The following is a 19,685-nucleotide window of genomic DNA, read 5'->3' on the forward strand; positions in this document are numbered from 1 at the left end:
TCTCTGAAACAGCTTTTTATTAAACAGCAAAGCAGAACACAATTTAATATTTGTAACGCAGTCACAAAAGGGTTTGCAAAATATCTGCAATGTGAGGATTACGCGTCCATGTAGCTAATGTCACTAATACATTAGATGATCCCACAAGTCAACACAGCCCAACCTAAGAGCCATCAGCTGCATTAGTGGATCTTTCATGCTGTAACATCTTAATATTATTTTGGGTATCAATTCTTTTATCAAATGGAAGCTACAAACCAAACAATTTTAAAATTGTTAAAAGAAATGGCTAAAATTCTGCAAACAAAGTAGTTGTGTTTACAGAAATTCTGGGAAAAACAACAGAGATAAAATACTAAGGTTAACAAGTATCACATATACAAAACTCTCTTATATTCATGATTCCTATACTAATATACTCTCAATTAATTTTGCAAAAGTTTATCTCCTGGGTACAAATCTTGAGACCAAACTATTAACTGGTCCCTCTGACATGTGACTTAATTAACCTGCTTACATCAGACTTAGTCTGATTTCATACTGTCCCAAAAGTGCAGCTGTGGGCCAGAGGTAACACACATCTGGAGGGAAAACATTTGGAGTTGGTTACTTGTTATCCAGTTTTCCTCCCTATTTCTATCTTTCCTCAAGATTTTCTATTTCTCACATACATGTGACCAGCACTCTTTTCAACACCAAATGGGCTATTTTGTGTAAACGGGAGTTTTTAGCTTCTCAATGTGACAATTTACATTTCAAAGAAAACCCTTCATTTTTTATAGCTTCAATCTATCTTCAATTGATTAAAGAGAAACCACTGATCCTATCTTATTACTAAATATTACAAATGGCAAGCCTTGGCTAAGAAAGTATCTTATTTTGGTTATGTGTCAACAATTACAGTTCAGGTTACTCTGGTAGGTGACAACTACTGAAGTTACTGTCAGGGAGATGGGGAGGAAGAGGCAGATGGAGGAGAGGCACATGATGGTGGACAAGGTACAGAAGCTGTGCATTCAGTACATGGTTTTGGTCACTTTTCACAACATGGTTATTCTCTTGTATAGTTCACTAGTTAGGCGTATGATAAAAGACAGTGCTAAACCTATAGATATATAAGCAAATTGGCAAAACATTCATCTTCAAGTTTCATAAATATCTGTCATTCTAATTATAAAGTCTCTACATTTGCACATTTTCATAAACTAATGTAATACATATAACATTAACTCGGGGATGTTTCCTGTTAAGCAGTTAATATTACCTAGATCTGACATTCTCTTTATAAATACTCAAGGAAGCAAAGGATACTGTAACTTTTGGATCATATCCAAGCTTTAAGAAAAAATAAAATAAAATAAAAGCAGCAACTCCACAGAAGAAAGGGAGATGAACCCTTTACTTCCTTTTGCTTTTTGTATCAGTTGTTTGAAAAACACTAGAAGCAGACATGAGGTTTTCTATATATTGTCCAAGAACTTGATTTTCCGATTTTAGCTTCAGATTTTCTTCCTTAACTGCATCTACTCTTGCAGAAAGATCTATATTTAAAAAAATGCAATTATCAGTAAAATCATGGCAATGATTCCACATTATAAAATGCAAGATTCATTCAAAATATTCAAAAGGTGGAGACCAGGCTGGAGGTATGGCCCAGTGGTACAGCCCTTGTCTACAAGTGTGAAAACCTGGATTTGACCCCAAGCACTACCAATAAATACACAATTTGGAAAATCGAAATTTGGAAATTTTCTGTTTTTCAGTTCAGATTACTGGGGGTAAAGGCTTAAGTAAAGATGGTGAATGTTGACAGAGTTTCCCATGGGGCTCAGTCTGCAAAGAGCATTATGTTAACTCTTACAGTAGTTAGAAAACATTGTTTATAAAGGGTTCCTGTCCTACCATATGAAACTACAATGTCTTTACTGGAAATATTTAAGATCTGTAGCTTAACACAAGTGGACTCCTATGCTGGATATGAGATCCAAGCAGTGGTTAAACATCAGTTAAAAATTCGAAAGACGCAGGTCCTCATGAACAAGTAAAAAATTATCTCCATTCACACATTTAAAAATGTCTAATGATCAACAGGAGCAGGCATCATTCTAGAGGCAACAGTGAACAAGGTTATATGTGGGCGCATATGCATTCGGTAACACAGGCACCCAAGTGTCAGGAGTAAACATTAAGCATGTTGATACACTGTATGTCACACTTCTTCTAGAGAAAAAGTAAAATGACTAATGGTCATAAAAGCAGATGAGAAGTGCTTTTTTAGAGTTAACTATTTTGCTAAGAGTAATTAGACTAGAGGCCTGAAGGAACTGAGGAAATGAGCCACACAGACATGTATCTAAAGCAGGAGAGTTAAAGCAAAGGGGACAGCCAGATAACCTGTCAAATGAGAAGCTATTGTACATTTTGTGCCTCAACAAAAAACAATATTTAATGACACTGAATATCAGAAGCCAAGTCAGTAGTAGTAATTGTATGGAAGGAAGTCAGAAAATGAAAATAAATCTATGATCAATTGGAAACTCTGGAGGTCATGCTTCTTTTCATTTTAATAGAGCTTTCCCAAAACAGGCTCCAAAACACCCTACCAGATGTAAAGAGCTCTCATGCTAAGCCAGCATCCTGTGAACACCTTAAAGAGGACGCTCAAAAGCAGTGACTAATCTGAGGCATATTTGTCCTTTAGACAACCAGCCAGAAAGTAAGAGAAAACGGCTGGGGCCAGCAACATGGCTCACTGGGTAAGGATGCCCACAAGCCAAACCTGATTACCTGAATTCAGATCCATGATCCCTGTGATAGAAGGAGGGAACATTCCCACACATCAGCCTCTGACTTCACAGAGTGCCCCAGCAGGCACACCAGCCCACACTTACAAATAACAGTAACTTTTTTTTCTTTTTACAAAATAACAACAAAACAAAACAAAAACAAACAAAAAACCCACCAACTATTAACATGGACTTTGAAGTTAACTGGATGTCATTTACAAAAACTACAAAATTTACTCTAACCTTCAAGTGTGTGTTGAAGTTCCAACACCTGATTAATAAGTCGAGTCTTTTCTTCCAGTTCCACCTGATTTTCAGCATCAACTGCTGTAATAAAAAGTGTTAAATTTACTAATAACCACTGCCAGTTTTGACATGCAGCACTTAAAATTCTTCAGAACATTTTATAACCATTGTCTCAATAATTGTGTATACAGAACCTATACCTGAGGGCAGATGGGGCATTAAGCTGAACATGCCATACAGTTACAGAATTGAAGTCACCTTGGATAAATTCTACTGCAAATGGGAAAGTAGTCAAACCTAAACCTTCTCTGTGTAGCCCTGGCTGTCCTGAAACTCACCATGTAGACCAGGCTGGCCTAGAACTTAGAGATCCATCTGCTTCTGGCTCCTGAGTGTGGGACTAAAGGCGTGCGCCACCACTGCCTGGCTAACCTACACCTTCTAAAGATTGTTTCTCTGCTCTTTCCATTGCTTAATAAAGAAAAAGCATACAGAAAGGCAGAAACACACAGAAAACAGATTAAAGACCTTACCATCCATGTCAGCATTCATCATCTTGGGGAACAGACTTTCTGCTCTTGGATGCACACTCTTTGATGAATGGTCTGCAACAAGAAAAAGAAACAGACATAACAGTAAAATATAAGCTTGTTTTTCAAAAGACAAGGTAGTTAAAGGATGTGACCCAGAGGAACCCTTCTCAGGCCTTGCTGCTTTGAAGTGCGCATGGGGAGATAAGCAGAGGACTCAGAAACACTGTAAATCCTTTTACTAAGGACAATTAAAAGGGAGGAAAGGTAAACACATAAAAAAAATCCTTCAGAGACAGAATGTCCAGAGTACAAATGGAAAAGTGGACTCTCTGGCAGCTCTCAGTATGAAAGCTACCAAGCATCCTTACATAGCACTACTCCAGAACTGGAAAACTGAGCATGCTCCTGAACCACACGGAGAGCCTGGTTTCCACCACGGTTTACAGAGACTATCTGCACTTCAGAGAAAGTGAATTACTAGATTCTTTTTTCAAAATTCTTTTTTAAAAGTTATTCTAGCTATTATAGTATTTGAAGATCATACTTTAAGAATTCTTCTCATTGTCATGCAATAGTGGCACAGGCCTTTAATCCCAGCACTCGGGAGGCAGAGGCAGGTGGATCTCGGTGAGTCTGAGGCCAGCCTGGTCTACAAAGCGGGTTCCAGGACAGCCTCCAAAGCTACACAGAGAAACCCTGTCTTGAAAAAAACAAACAAATAAAAATTTTCATCAACCGAACAGATGTATGACAGGAATGTATATAAGGAAACTCTACTACATGCTAATGGTTTAAAACATATTCCTCTCCATGTAAACAACGTTCAAGTTTTAAAATGACAAAGCTGTTTTGTTTGTGTGTCTGTCTGTGTGCATGTTCACATGTGTATTTTTGTGCACATGTGGAGGCCACAAGTCAATTCTGGGTGTCTCCCTCAGTTCCTCTCCACTTATTTTTTTAAGACGAAGCCTCTGGTTGAACCTGGAACTCACCAAGTCCATCAGAGTAGTTTTAGAGCAAGCTGCAGAGGTCCACGCCACCTCCCAAGCACTGGGGTAACATGCACATTGCCACGCCTGTGAGTTGTGGGGTCACTGGATGCAGCATGTGCGCGCGCGCGCGCGCGCGCGCGCTCACACACACACACACACACACACACACACACACACACACACACACACACCTTACACAGTTAGTTTCTGACTTACCAGCTGCCCTAGCTCTGAGATTCTCTTCTCTTTGAAACTTTTCTTTGAAAATCACAGGAAATATCAGAGGCCTTGTGCACCTAGCTTGTTAGTGATTAGTCTGTAACCTTCTATACTTTAAATCCAGGAGTGGAAAGAGTAGAGAGAGTAAGGCTTAGGGGATATGGCAAGCACTAGGCCAGGATTAATTTAAACGACTGCCACACGCTCACACTGTACCTTCTAAGATGTTTAGCACAGTGATTAGACACAGGGCCAGAACTGAGTGGCCTAATCCACTTCACCAGAGTCAAGGCTATAGTCATGTCCATAGACGTGCCCAGTCTGTCCCTGTGCCCCCCCCCCATTTCACCTCAGCTCGGATTAAGTTTGACATTTCCCTAACACATCCATCCAAACACAGGACTATTCTGCTTTTGCATTCATGTTTTTCATATGTTGTCTACTTACCAGTGAGCCAGTGTTTTTAAAAAGTAAAGAGTACAATGCACTAAATTAATGAACTAAACACTTCACATATATAGTTTCATCAAAACAGAAGGAAACTGCAATTCACAGATGTGGATACTAAGCCTTCTAAAGGTCAGGGGCATTGCCTCCTGTTTCATAGCCAAGACATAATTACGGTCCTAATATCCTAATATGAGCTTGTCAAACGTTTTGGAAAATTCGAATTCTTTGGCATTTCCAAAAACTAAGCAACTAAGAATAAATGTCATTTGCTTCAAGCTGCTCCACTCGATTTGTTTCTCTGTCCATGTTCTGCTTTTGACATATTTTGGGTCTCAAATTCCATGAAAATCGAGGGACTATGCTCGCGGTCAATAAGGATTTCAAATTTAAGTTAGGCCTCCAGAGAGCTAGCTGCATCCAGTTTATCACTGAAGCATACAGCCACCAGGATCCCATGCACAGTTTGTTTGGACCTCAAAAACAGATAACGGTTTGGGAACATCTGTCCTTCCAACTACTACACAGTCAGAGTCTGGCAGTTACTCGGGAGGCAGAGGCAGGCGGATCTCTGTGAGTTCGAGGCCAGCCTGGTCTCCAGAGCGAGTGCCAGGACAGGCTCCAAAGCTACACAGAGAAACCCTGTCTTGAAAAAAACAAACGTCAGAGTCTGGTAGTTTATAACAGAAATCTTGGCTTTTCGGGAACGTATATCTTCTCCTTCCCAAACCTTATTCCCCAATATCTGTTCCACAGAATGCTTGAGAACAGCTGACAAAGAAACAAACCCAGGCCCAAGCAAAGATGTCCCACCCCAGTCAGGCGTGGACCACCACGCCTGAAACCCAATCCCAGGATTCAGGAGGCGGAGGCGGAGGATTGACGCGAGCTGAAAGGTAGCTGCGGCTGCAGTGCATCCTCTCCCACCACCTGGGTCCCCTCGCAGCCCCAAGGCGTCCAAGTCGGGCACCGGCAGGCTCTTCCCACGCATCCCGCTGCGTGCGGCCAGGAAGGAGGCTGCGTAGGGCTCGGCGGGGCGTCGGGCCTCGGGGCCCCGCGATCCAGCGCCCATACCGCCGCCCCGCCCCGCCCCGCCCCGCCTGCCGGGCCCCGGCGGTAACGAGGCTGCGAGTGCGGTCCCGCGACCCCAGCCCACGCCGCCCCGGGCCGCCTCACCTTGCGTCTGAGGCGCCGGGAGGGGGCGGGATGGGTAAGAAGCCTCAGGCCGCAGCTCTCGGACCAACTGACAGCAGCAGCTCCGCCCTCCCCGCCCACGGAGCGTGCGCCGAGCGAGGAGGCGGACTCCCACCAATCCCACCGCGAGATCGCACGCCTGCGCGTTGGCTGCTGGCCGCCCCGACCCCGCCCCTGGCGGAGCACCGGGGTCCACCTTTGCCCTAACAAAAGGGCATTGACGCCCAATCAAGATTGTTGGGTGTGTCTTGGAAAAGCAGCGACCAATCACAACGCAGAAGGGATGCCGCTCCAAAGAAGGCGAACCTCGCTGAGCAGGTTTTGTCTCGCCCGGAACCTGAAAAGTGCTTTTGGAAGTTGTTCCAGGTCATAGAATATTCTGGAGATTGATACAGCCACACTTTGTTCACATTCGAAGCAGAGTGAGCACAACAGTGCAGTCTGCCGTCCCTCGATCTAAAAGCACACTTTTCTTTCTTTTAATTTCTAAAATCAGAAAACGCATAAAGCATATACCATTAATGGATGTTTCTCTTCGTATCCCCGAATCCTGGACGATTTTTAAGCTCACAGTTAGCCTGATCACCTCATGATGCCTTAGGTCAGCATCGCCTGATCTCGTTCCATCTCACAGAAAACCTGAGACTTAAAAGCGTGTTTCTTATTCAGGGACAAATATACAACGTACTCGATACAGGGTTGCCATGTGGTCTTCTCATTCTAACCTAACCTTTGAAACAAAGTATCTTGCAGTTAGCACTGATTGACCACCAAGTATATCCCAACCTGCAAAGCGTCTTTGCTTTGACTTTAACAAAACCTGAGCTTAGAGACGAGTTTGCATATACTTTCTTCTCTCCCTGTCCCCTCCCACCCCACCCGCCTCTGTGTGTGTGTGTGTGTGTGTGTGTGTGTGTGTGTGTGTGTGTGTGTGTGTGTGTACACGCCTCACATAAGCTAAGCATTTCCTCTACCACTGAGTTGCAAAGGTGGTTATTTTAAAGAATGGTAAAATTTAAATTCAATGAAAGCCAGGGCCTCACTGTCCATACTGTAGACATTAAAGGTTACAAAGATGCTATGGCAGCCTTAGCATCAGGGTGCAGAACTTGGATGAAACTGACAGTTCTTTGAGAGAAAACACAACACAAAAGCTCACAGTAACAGATGACATTCAGAGCCCAGCTCTATTTTAAACTGTTCCCACAAAGGACATACAAGATCCAGGAGGATCTGTAGTAAAATTTTCCAAATATTTTAATAAAACTCAGTTCTGTAAAACTCTTCCAGGAAACACAGTAAGAGAGACCGTTCTCCAACTTATCTATCTGAAAGTCCATGAAGCACTGTGGTGATACATTATTTATGATTTATTAAAGCTGGCCTGGGGATTCAGAAAGCAAAGTCAGCCTCAAGCCATAGAAACCAGGCACACACCTTTAATCCCGGCAGCCAGAAGCTAGGAGATGGAGGTACACACCTTTAATCCTAGGACTCAAGATTAAGATTAAGGCCACCCAGATCTACACTAGGTTGATCCAGTCCTAAAGAGAAACAGCTCCTGCAAAAATGATCTCAGCACCTGAGATCACACACCTTTAATCCCAGCATTAGAGAGATATATAAGACAGGAGCAAGGTCTCAGTAACAGGCATTCATTCTCCAGACATAGTGAGGATAATTCTCCAGCCACATTGAGAATAGAAGACATTGAAGTCTCAGGATTCCCCAGCCATGCTGAGGAGAGGCAGCAGAATCAGCCCCTTCAGCCTGAGCTAATGGCCCACTATTTTGCTTCTCTGACCTTCAGCTTGAAGCTTGAACCCAATATCAGTCTCTGGGCCCTTTATTTATCACGTTACAGAGTACAAACTTGTGAAGGAGCAGAATGCATACCCAACATCACTTCAGCACTCACTTTTAAGCTGAATCAATGAGATCAATAATAGTGCTGGTATAAAGAGGTCACACAGATAAATAAAACAGGACAGGATCGGGAAAAAGCCCACATATTGACCCATATGGCCAACTGATTTCTCACTGTAGTACCAAAGTAATTCCATTGAGGGAACTTTGTCTTCAATAGCAGTGTTTGAACAATAGATATGGATAGGGGATAAGCCTTAACTCTGACCTCACAACATACAAAGTGTTAATACAAAATGGACATTGTCTAAAATGGAAGGTTAGACTATTTTTAGAAGACAGAGAAATCTTCACTAGCTTTGAATTGGCAAATACTTTTAAAGTCATAAAAAAAGCTATAAAAAATTCACTTGACAAAAACTAAAATATTTGCTCTTTGGAAAAATGAAAACGAAAGCTCACAGATTTGAAATGTTTGCAGTATATCATTTAACATACAGCTTGAGTTCACAATAGAAGAAGCCCAAGTTGAAGCTGTTAGCATGGTCAGGTGTTATATGAGGAAGAAATGATTCAGAATCAAGCAGAGAAGGTCCAAGCTCATTGTCATCAGGGGCTAAAGAGCTGGCTGAACAGTTAGGAGCCTGTCCACTCTTGCAGAGGACCCTGGTTCCGTTGCCAGCACTCATATGAAGGTTTACAACTACCTGGGAATTCCACCTCCAGGTGATCCAACACTCGCTTCTGTCCTCTGTGGACATTTCATGCAGGTGATGCCCATACATACCTACAAGCAAAATACTCATACACAAAAATAATTAACTCTTTTGATTTTTAAGTCACCCTGACCTGCCAGCCTGATACACTCTCGAGATGCACACAAAAACGTGCCTTCAGTAATTAAAGGGATCCTAACCACGCTGGATGTTTTAAAGTGAAATATGCTAAAGGGAGACATTTGGTACTTTAAATGGAGCCTGGTGTGTTCCCTGATACTTTAAACTCATGAATTCTCAAACCCTGCTTCATCTCGTTTCTTGATAAGAACTCACGTTTTCTTTTTTCTAATTCTTTTTCCCTTGCAAGGCTATTGAACTCACTGGAGAGCAAGCGCTGTCTTGAATTCAGTGACTAAAGACTGTACACTGCTTACTGAAATTTGATTTCAAAACTAGGTCTAAGAGCATATTTTGGAATAGAGTACTATACTTAGCATGAGCCATATTGTCATTTGGTAAATTAAGTTAGTTATGTGTACTTTTCTCAAGTTTGGCTAATTTATCAGTCATTTTCATCCATTTTTCAGGGCAAGTATAGAGGTTACCACTGCATTTTTTAGAGAGCTCTCCAAAGAATTAAAGATCTCAAGATCTACTTAGCATTAAACTTTGAACCTTAATGGGAAAAAAAGAAAATAATATGCTGATTTTTCCTCACATGTTTTTTAACCAGATTTTATTTTATTTACCTTTGTATAAGAAACACAACATAAGATATAAAAATAACATAATCAGCCCTTCATTTGCAGATGTACCTGCTTAGGACAAAGCCAAATTCATTAATTACTTCAATCCCTAATATATTATTGCCAAAATGTCAATGTTGTATGCAAATAGATGATTTGGAAAAACCTTGATAAGCAGTGCAACCAAGTTGCTGTGGTAGTGTGTGCCTGTAATCCCACAGACGGAGCCATAGGCAAGAAGTTGGCTCCAAGTTTGAGGCCAGCCTGGGCTACATAATAAGTTCCAGGCCAGCCTGGAAGCCTAAACATATTTCCTCAGCAGGTGATCTTTCACCACTCACAATTCCATGATCCTGTAACTCTCACAATCACACATGCACTCAAACAAACATACATCACAAATAATTTCAGGAAGGTAACACATTTCACTGAGTTTTATAGAAATAGTCTGTCTGGCTTTAAAGTCAAGATTAATCATTTGAGTATAGTAGCATTAAGAAAATTCTGGATTTTCTGTTTTGTTTTGTTGGTGGCCCACACCTTTAATCCTAACACTCAGGACGAAGAGGCATGCAGATCTCTGAGTTTGAGGCCACAGCCTGGTTTATATAGTGAGTTCCAGCATAGTCAGAGATATACAGAAAAACTGTGTCTCTAAAGAAAAAAAAGGAGAAAAAAGAGAGAGAGAAAAAAACTCTGTTTTTACTAAGCATAAGCTGTTGCCAGGCGGTAGTGGCACATGCCTTTAATCCCAGTATTAGAGAGGCAAAAGCAGGCCAACCTAGTCTACCGAGTCAGCTCCAAGAAGGCCAGAGTTACACAGAGAAACCTTATCTCGGAAAAACAGAAAGTAGGAAGTGATGCTTTGAAGAGCACAGAGAAGCCAGGGTTACAGAGTTACAACAGAATGGTCCCCAGTGGCTCTGAATGCCACCTGGCTAAAGGGCCTTCTTCAAATTGCCCTAACTGGTAGCTGTCTGTTCTCCCAGTCACCCTTTAGGAGAAAGGGGCCAGTCTGGGGGCTTCCCATTTTCTGTCAGGATCTGGGATCTTCAAACTTACAAGCTGATGCATCTCTTGTTTTACAGATGTTGGCAGATGATGAGATGTCCGGGTCAGAGTCTCAGCCTCCACCACTCAACACCCCACCCCTGCATGAACTTCATTCTGGGTTGCCCCCCATCCCCCACACCCAGAGTCTCAGAGTGTGGGGAGGCTGCAGTAGTGCTTACATATGCAGCATGCTGTGATGCAGGGCCAGAATGTGGAGACTGAAAATCTTTTGCCTCTATGGAAAGTGAAGCAAGCTTTTCCTGAACCAGGGCCAGTGTTTCCCAGGCACTGACTGGTGCACTGAAAACACACTCCATCAAATCCAGGAAAGGAATTCACGCTCTTGGCATGCCCACAAAAAATACAGTACCCCCAGGGTCCATGGCAACATCTCTCTCAGGAACCTCCTACCTGGGTTGTCTTCATTTCTGTGGCAAATTCCTGCCCCCAACCCCCTGCATTATACAACATCTCCAGGGAAATGTCTGTGAATGCCTCAGGAAGCCTGGGTGGGTTTCTTCTGGTCAAAAGAGAAGAAAGTCCACAGCTGCAGAAGAAGATCGTCGGCAGGAGTTGGGACCCTTGAGGAATGTCTGCGGCACAAACAGGGCATTTCACAGCTTACTTCAGACCTCCTGTTTTACTACTTAACCTAACTTCTCCATAGTTCCCAGTAAGAACAAGAGCTGGGGAGAGAGCTCAGGTGATTGTTTACCGTGCTAGTATGAGGACTTGAGTTCAATTCCTGTGACCCATGTGAAAACATCCAGATGTGGTTGGTGGTGAACGCTTGTAATTCCCTTGTTGGAGGATATGAAGAGGACCAAAACTCCAGGGTTTGCTGGTCAGTCTAACTGAACTGGTAAGTCCCAGGCCAGTGAAAGACCTGTCCCCAAAATACAAGGTGTGGTAGTGAAGGGACCAGCTCCCCATTTCGGCAGCCATAACATCCGAACTCATGCTTGTCTGACCTTGTCTTAGTCACTAAGGTCAGATGCCTGGCCCTTTTGGCAGCCATGACAATAACATGTGCTTTTCTTACCTTGCCTTGGTCACTAGAGGTTAGGTGCCTGTCTCATGACAAGGAACCAATCAGAAGTTAGCTGGTGGTGCTATGCTTTACAGCTCTGGGTGTGTTTTACAGACAAGCACACAGCAATGATGCACAGAGCATAGCAACCACCCTGGGAGGGCCTATGGGCCATAACAACCAGTTGGCCAATCAACACAGGGCAAGCCCTCCAAGCCTGGACGCACACCAATCCTGAGCCTGTGCATCCCCTAGACACTTCCCTTATGCTGCCCTACAAAATCTCTCTGCAGCCGGTTCGAGCTGTCTTTGCTAGCCATCTGCCATGGCAGGTGGATGAAAGACCCGAGCTAACATGGGGTTAGCTCATTAAACAACAATAAAGCCTCATGCTGTTTGCATCAAGCTTTTGAATCTGCCTGGTGATTGGGGTGACCGAGGTCCTGGGCTGAGACCCTGGAGGCCTGAGTTTTCCAGGCTGTAGTCATCCTAAGGAATGACTCCCAAGGTACACCTGTGTCCTCTACAAGCACAGTCACTCATGTGCATGGGCATCACACACACACACACACACACACACACACACACACACACACGTACACACACTCACATACACACACTCACATACACACACTCACATACACACACTCACATACACACACTCACATACACACACTGTGGGGGACCAAAATATTTCCACTATGGAATATTTTGAGATCCAGCCTTGGGTTTCACTAAACAGGAACACCAGAAAGCTCAGGCCCACTATTGTATTGTTAATGCCAGTAAGGCTACTATTGTTTACCATGGCCTCAGGATAATATGCCTCCTAATTTGCATCTCTATGCACCTAAGCATCTGAATAGGCCTGTACCTGGGCAGGGGGACCATAGGAGTGTGAGTAACATGTGAGGACAGAAGGTTAGGAGCGAGTGTGCGACCAGAGAGGAGAGAACAAAGACAGAAATGGTTCCCTCGTGGTAATGAAAGGATAGTTAAGAAACTGCAGTAAAGATGGAAAATAAAGAAATGACTCTAGTTCTACAACATGGAACTGAGAGCTCTCTAAAAATGACAAGATGCCTGTGTTTGGTCTTCATCTCCGCTGGGTTGCTAGGAGTTTCCAGGTCCACACCCCCCCACTCAGGCCAATCCTAATGTGTTAAGGTTGAGACATGCCGGGTCACGACAACACACACATGCACACAGACACATACACATACACACACACATACACACATACTGTAAGACCCCCGGAAAGCTCAGGCCTCCAGGATCTCAGCCCAGGACCTCGGTCACCCCAATCACCAGGCAGATTCAAAAGCTTGATGCAAACAGCATGAGGCTTTATTGTTGTTTAATGAGCTAACCCCATGTTAGCTCGGGTCTTTCATCCACCTGCCATGGCAGATGGCTAGCAAAGACAGCTCGAACCGGCTGCAGAGAGATTTTGTAGGGCAGCATAAGGGGAGTGTCTGGGGGACGCACAGGCTCAGGATTGGTGTGCCTCCAGGCTTGGAGGGCTTGCCCTGTGTTGATTGGCCAACTGGTTGTTATGGCCCATAGGCCCTCCCAGGGTGGTTGCTATGCTCTGTGCATCATTGCTGTGTGCTTGTCTGTAAAGCACACCCAGAGCTGTAAAGCATAGCACCACCAGCTAACTTCAGATTGGTTCCTTGCCATGAGGCAGGCATCTGACCTCTTAGTGACCAAGGCAAGGTCAGACAAGCACATGTTCGGCTGTTATGGCTGCCAAAATGGGGAGCTGGTCCCTTCAATACACACACACACACACACACACACACACACACACACACACACACACACAGAGTTGGGGAAGCAAAGAAAAACCTACATGTTATTTGTTTTAAAATAATTGGCTAAATTGATAATTTCTAAGATAATTACATTTGTTGCAGGGAAGCAGGGCCACGGGCCCCTCTGCTTATCCTGGCAAAGTTGGAGAGTTCTGAAAAGCCTTGCCACTAGGGGGCGGAGCTGGTCTAAAAGTGAGTTTTAAGGACCTTAGGCTATGAGAAAATACAATTGCTGAAGTTGTACATAGAACCAGGTATGTCTCTGATTCATTTCCGACCACAGTCATGAACTCTGGGTTTTCCTTGTGACAGCATGAAGTAGATTACAAACAGGTAGCTCTCATTGGGAAGAAATGTAACACAAGTTTCCAGGCACACTAGAGCTCCTGCTCTTCCATTCACAGATGTCCCTTCAGGACATCTCCTTGAGTCTTTATGTTCCCAGTGTTCATTTCTTTGGCACATTGTCTTTTCCATCCAGAGAGTTTTGTGACAAAATTAAATGTTAATAGATATTTCCTCACAAACCTCATAGACCACTGTCAGATCAGCATTTTCACATTCCATATAAATGTCTTTGTGGTTCTCTGTTAGATTTGGTGTGAAAGGCTTGTGAAGTCCCTTAGTACCATAATAGAGAATGACAGCCCCAGGAAGACACATGAGGGAATCCCAGAACCTGGGAGGCAGAGGCAGGGGAGGTGCAAGTTCAGGACCAGCCTGGACTGCATCATGAGACCCTGGCTTACAAGAGCCTTTGCTGCACTGTGAGAGTTTGACTACAGAAACAGAATTCCGTTTTTGCCCTGTGTGTCTGCAGGAAGATGAGATAAACAAAAGGTGGAAAAGGTTCTGGCTTACATGACCACCGATTAGAGCTGAGTGGAAATACCCTGCATTTGATTTCTTGTGTTCCTTGAGGACAGCAGCTGTGTTCTGTCCATAAATGTAGCCCCAGCACCGTGCAGCTCTGTAAACTCTGGCTTTAGGAGCCCATCCCACATGAAGGGATACTCCCTGAGCCTAGACACAAGGGGGTGGGACTAGGCCCTATCCCAAAGAATATGAAAGACTTTGAAGACCCCCTATGGAAGGCCTCACCCTCCCTGGGGAGCAGAAAGGGTATGGGATGGGTAGGGTGTTAGTTTCGGGGCCAGGGGAGGAGGGGAGGGAAAGAGACCTGGGATTGATATGTAAAATAATTTTCTTTATAATAATAATAATAGTAATAATAATAATAATAATAATAATAATAATAATAATAGATAAACAGATAACTTCAATGAACGAGAGATCTCCATGATCTCCTCGTAGGGGCTCCACTGCGCAGAATTTAGAGAAAGCCCCTTGTTTGTCTTCTTGAAATGCTGCACTAGTGACCTCTAGTGGTGAAATTGACTCAAAATAAGTTTCTCCACAGAAAAAGCATGATTTTGGCATTTCTCATAGAACATTTTAGCTGAAGAGTTGTCAAAAAGATTTGTGGGGTTTGGGTTTTTTGTTTTGTTTTGTATATTGTTTGTTTCTGTTTTCCATCCTGGGTAGAGAAGGCGTTGAGCTCCTGGCTCTCTCTGCAGGATTGAGACTGAAGCACTTCAGGGTCTAACCATTCTTCCACTGGGGCTCCCACTTGCCAGCTACTGTAAGCTGCTTTCTGGAGAGAAATGACCTTATTTCTAGGTCTGCTCTAAGCAAGCACTTTGCCACTGTCCTTCCCTAGTAGCACCATTGTATGTGTGAGTGGAGCACAAATCTGTTTCTCTAACTCACAAATCCTCTGGTAGATAAACTGACACTCTAATGGACGGAGCCAGAAGGAACATGTATGTCTGTGGCTGTGTGACCACAATTTCATGTATGCCTGTGGCTGTGCGCCCATGATTTTATGTGTGCCTGTGGCTGTGCGCCCATGATTTTATGTGTGCCTGTGGCTGTGCGCCCATGATTTCATGTATGCCTGTGGCTGTGTGCCCACAACCCCACATCTTGAGCCTGTGTATGATATCACACTACCTGAGACTTCAAATGGAGCCTGTTTGAAAAGGCTGAGTGTATTCTGAGTTTGGAAGGAGGAAACAGCCTTTTCAGCATGTCGAGAGGGCCAACTGACTAAACAAATGGACAGTAAATTCTTTGGCATCCTCTCAAGCATTGTTGCCCTATTCTTCTCCCTTTGAATCTGAACAGGCTTGGATTTATTCCTCCTGTGGACTTGCTCATAACAAAGAAGAAATAGGACTTCCCACAAACCATTACCATGTTTAGGGGCTATGAATGACAGCCCCAGCTCAATAACCAGGCAACATCAGCATCCAATGCTGGCTGTATATATGCCATCATGGATGCCCATTCAGTTTTAGATAACAATAGCCAGGGCTGCAGCCACCCAAGAGACCTACAAGGATTGCCCAGCTAAACAGCTCCTGGATCTCTGAACTCCACTTGCAACGATTTTGCTTTATAATAGTAAGGAACCCATACTATTATGCATGTAATAGTATGTTGCTACACAGAAGCAGCATTCAGAATAAAAAAATTATTAAAGAATCTTCCTTTGGTATTCTGTAAGCATACCAAATGAAAATGTAGAATAATGTATGCCTCTCAAATACTACCATAATCTATTGATCCAATCATAGGCAATAGTAGTTATTAATACAAGAAATCCAAGTGATCTGGCTGGATGAACAGATGCTGTAAGTGAAATAAGTGAGCTGCCCCTCCTCCCTCTTCAGATGGGCTCATCATTTTAAGAAAGCTGACAGGGAGGACTTCGTGCAGTTTCTAACTGGATTTTGTGATAGCCAACACATCCTTTTTCAATCAGCTTTCACCAAACAAATCACAAAGACAGAAAAAGATTCTTTGTCATCTCCAGGGGGTGCTGAGTAAACAGAGCCCTCCTTGGTTCAACAGAAGGATTGAAATCATTGCACACAGCTGATACCACTGAAGAGCTTACTTCCCATTAGTGGTGAAGAGGGACTGAAAGACACTGTGGCAAACCACACCATGCAATTTTGTTGTCAGCTGGACAAAGGAACTAACATACGGAGCAGTTGAGTAACTTCCCAGCAGTAGTTGTCTCAGCTAACTGAAGCAGGATTTGTTCTCAAGGACTCCAACTTTAGCAGTTGTAGTTATTATCATTACTCATGACTCCCCGGAGACAGGCATGGCCCATAACCAAATGCTGGGTGATAGAAACACCCATCTTGGAGTGATGTAGCTAGCTGATGGACTTAGTTGCCAGCACTTTAAAAAATAAAAGTGACAACTCTTCCTCAAAATTACTGCTCTGGGATAGTCCAGTGTTTCTTTATCCCTAAGTCCAGATACCATCAATATCTTAGGACAGTGGTTCTCAAGCTGTGAGTCATGACAGATAGCTGGCATACCAAATATTTACGTTACAATTCATAACTAGCAAAATTACAGTTATGAAGTAGCTACTTCAGTGATTATTACAGTAATTTTATGATTGGGGTCACTCAACATGAGGAACTGTATTAAAGGATCACAGCATTGGGAAGGTTGAGAACCACTGCCTTCCTTAGGCAGTGTGCTCGGTAGAAGGGCCAAAGGCTCAGAGAAGGTTGGTGTCAGGAGTTAGACTCATTACTTTGCCTCTGCTATGACCACATATCTGATAAGAAACAACTTATGGGAACAAGGGTTTATTTCAGCTTTCAATTCAAGGAGAAGCCCATCATAGTGAGACAAGTGAGGCAGCTGATTCCACTATATCCTCACCTTGGGCAGTTCTCCAAAGACACACTGCTGGGAAATTTCTTTTTTGAGATCAATGGTCACTAATAACTGAAGAGTCTCTCAGATGCGAGAAAACTTATAGTCTTATGTCTGGCTCAGCAATTTCTCTTTTCTTCTTTTTAAACAAAACAATAACATTTTGGCGCCCGACTTGGTTTAGGCTCCCTCCGTAGACCCTCTCCCAAAGCTAGCTGGTGGGATAGTTTTTCTTTCTTTGTAACTTTTCCTGCCAGGAGCACGGGAAATCTCGGAGATCCTAAAATCTGAACTCATAGCCCACTTCCATCTCCACTTTTCCTGGCACTCCCTCCTGCCTGCAACAGCCTGAGATGCCGGAACTCAACTTGCCGCTTTTCCAACTAAGGATCTCTTCAACTCACTGATCTGCCTGTTCGCTACAATCCGGTAAGAAACCCAAACCGTTCCTATGGGGCAGACCCAGCGCTGTTCACTCTGGGTCCATTTTTCGGTTTCAGGCCGGGTGCTCTCAGACAGGGCAATCTGTGCATTTTTTGGCCTTGCCCACGGGAAATACATTTTTACGGGATCTTTCGGTTACTGGCAGCGAATAGGTAAATGAGCGGAGTTCTGCCTCCCAGTGGGAACTTTCTTTCACCTGGGAATGTCCCTCATTGTTCTGTTTGTTCTTTCTCTGACTGTTTCTTCTTGGTTGGCAATGTCTGCTTGAGATGCTCTGAGAGTTTTGTTTGTCTGCTGGTTTTCATTTTTCCACATAAATGAGGTTTGAAACTTTTCTGGCAATTGAGAATGTGCTTACGGGGGTCGCCACCTCGACCACGTGTGCTAACCTGGGGGCTGCAATCTTGGTCATAACCAGGTGACCTGGCTTAGGCCTACCCACTCAGTTCAATGACTTCCACCGGCAAGCACTGCCACCTGACATCTTGCTTTTTATTTCTTCTTTCACTTGTTGGGTGCATTTCCTAAAGGTCAGGCATGGGATCCCGCTCCAGGAGCGGTGCTTTTTTGCTTTTTTCAGTTCGGACTGCTGGGTCCTTTTTCGGTTTCGGGACAGCTGTGTCCCCTTCGGGGCCAGGCCCCTGGCAACTCCCACGGGCAGACGTGCATCCGTAGAGGAGCTTTTTGCCGGTTCTCCACCTGCCTCACCCATGGGAAATGCATAGAGGAACCTTTCTGGTTATAGGCAACAAGCAGGTAAACAGACAAGCGGCTTACGGTTGCCGCTGTTTTGGTCATGTGACCTACCTGTAGGCACACACAGCTTACCTGTCTACCAGATTTTTGATTTCTGCCAGATCTTTTTGCTTTTTATTTTATTTTTTGTCTATGATTTCTTCTTTCACCGACTCTGTTGTTCATGGTTTGTTTACTAAATACTATGCCTTTCCAGGGCCCTCTGTTTAAGTCTACCCTGTCTCTTTGCTACAATGTACGGATCAGAGATTACATTCTGGTTCTCCTTTACTGTTATCCAGTCCTGCTTATATTTGTACCTGTAATTTAACTTTATACTTATCTAGCTCTATATACAACTTAAATTAAACTATACGAAGTCTCATATTTCTAAATTGCTATATATCTTTAAATGATGGCAAACATTTAAAGTCATAAAGGTCTAATTAAACTATACTTAAAATATAAGCTAAGTCTATACAACTTAAATTTAACTCTTGTATCTTTAAATGATGATGATCATTTAAAAGTTTAAAATCATAAAGCTCTATTTCAAATTAACAAAATATTTATACCACTCAGTCTATCCTGTAAGCCGTTTACAAAGGTACAGCTTTTATTACAAAAAGGGATTTTTTCTCTAACTAAAGGCAAACTTAACTGCTAAGATACTAAACAGACAGCCCTCAAATGCTCAGAGATCTAGAGAATATGGCATTTAAAATGTTTTGTTAAAAAGCTTTTTATAACAAAGAGATAGGCCAGCTGCTGGCCCACCCCATTTCCTCTGAGAAGACTGGGCACTGAAGAAACTTCATCTCGGGTCAGTGACAACGCTGGTCACTGAGCAACACTACCCTTCACCTCAACTGGTACAAAGTATTCCAGACCATGGACAAGAGGACAACAGAATCGACTTTCCCGGCGTTGCTTGGGCCAACGGTAGGCAAGTCTTCCCAAAGTCTGTAATCCACAGGTCACAAGTTATCAGCAAGAAGGCAGGTGTCCTGCAGCCCGCTACTATGGATGGAGGACCTTGGGGATGGCTGTCCATGCAGCCTGCTGGCAAGTCTCTGTTATTCTTTAATCATTGATTCAGGTAAAATCTTAT

The 19,685-nt window shown here is 43.4% G+C and overlaps 1 protein-coding gene across 1 annotated transcript in view; it reads right to left on the reverse strand.

Annotated features, from left to right (window-relative positions):
• Positions 1-19,685, reverse strand: part of Scoc (short coiled-coil protein) — a 25,469-nt gene continuing 5,784 nt past the window's right edge. The window contains exons 2-5 of the mRNA XM_035441665.1: positions 6,400-6,591; positions 3,566-3,637; positions 3,030-3,113; positions 1-1,541 (exon numbers count right to left, since the gene is read on the reverse strand). Coding sequence (XP_035297556.1) covers positions 1,399-1,541; positions 3,030-3,113; positions 3,566-3,637; positions 6,400-6,591 — 491 coding nt within the window. The 3' untranslated portion in view covers positions 1-1,398. The remainder of the gene's footprint in view (positions 1,542-3,029; positions 3,114-3,565; positions 3,638-6,399; positions 6,592-19,685) is intronic.

Source organism: Cricetulus griseus, chromosome 3, assembly GCF_003668045.3.
Source record: "Cricetulus griseus strain 17A/GY chromosome 3, alternate assembly CriGri-PICRH-1.0, whole genome shotgun sequence".
NCBI lineage: Eukaryota > Metazoa > Chordata > Mammalia > Rodentia > Cricetidae > Cricetulus > Cricetulus griseus.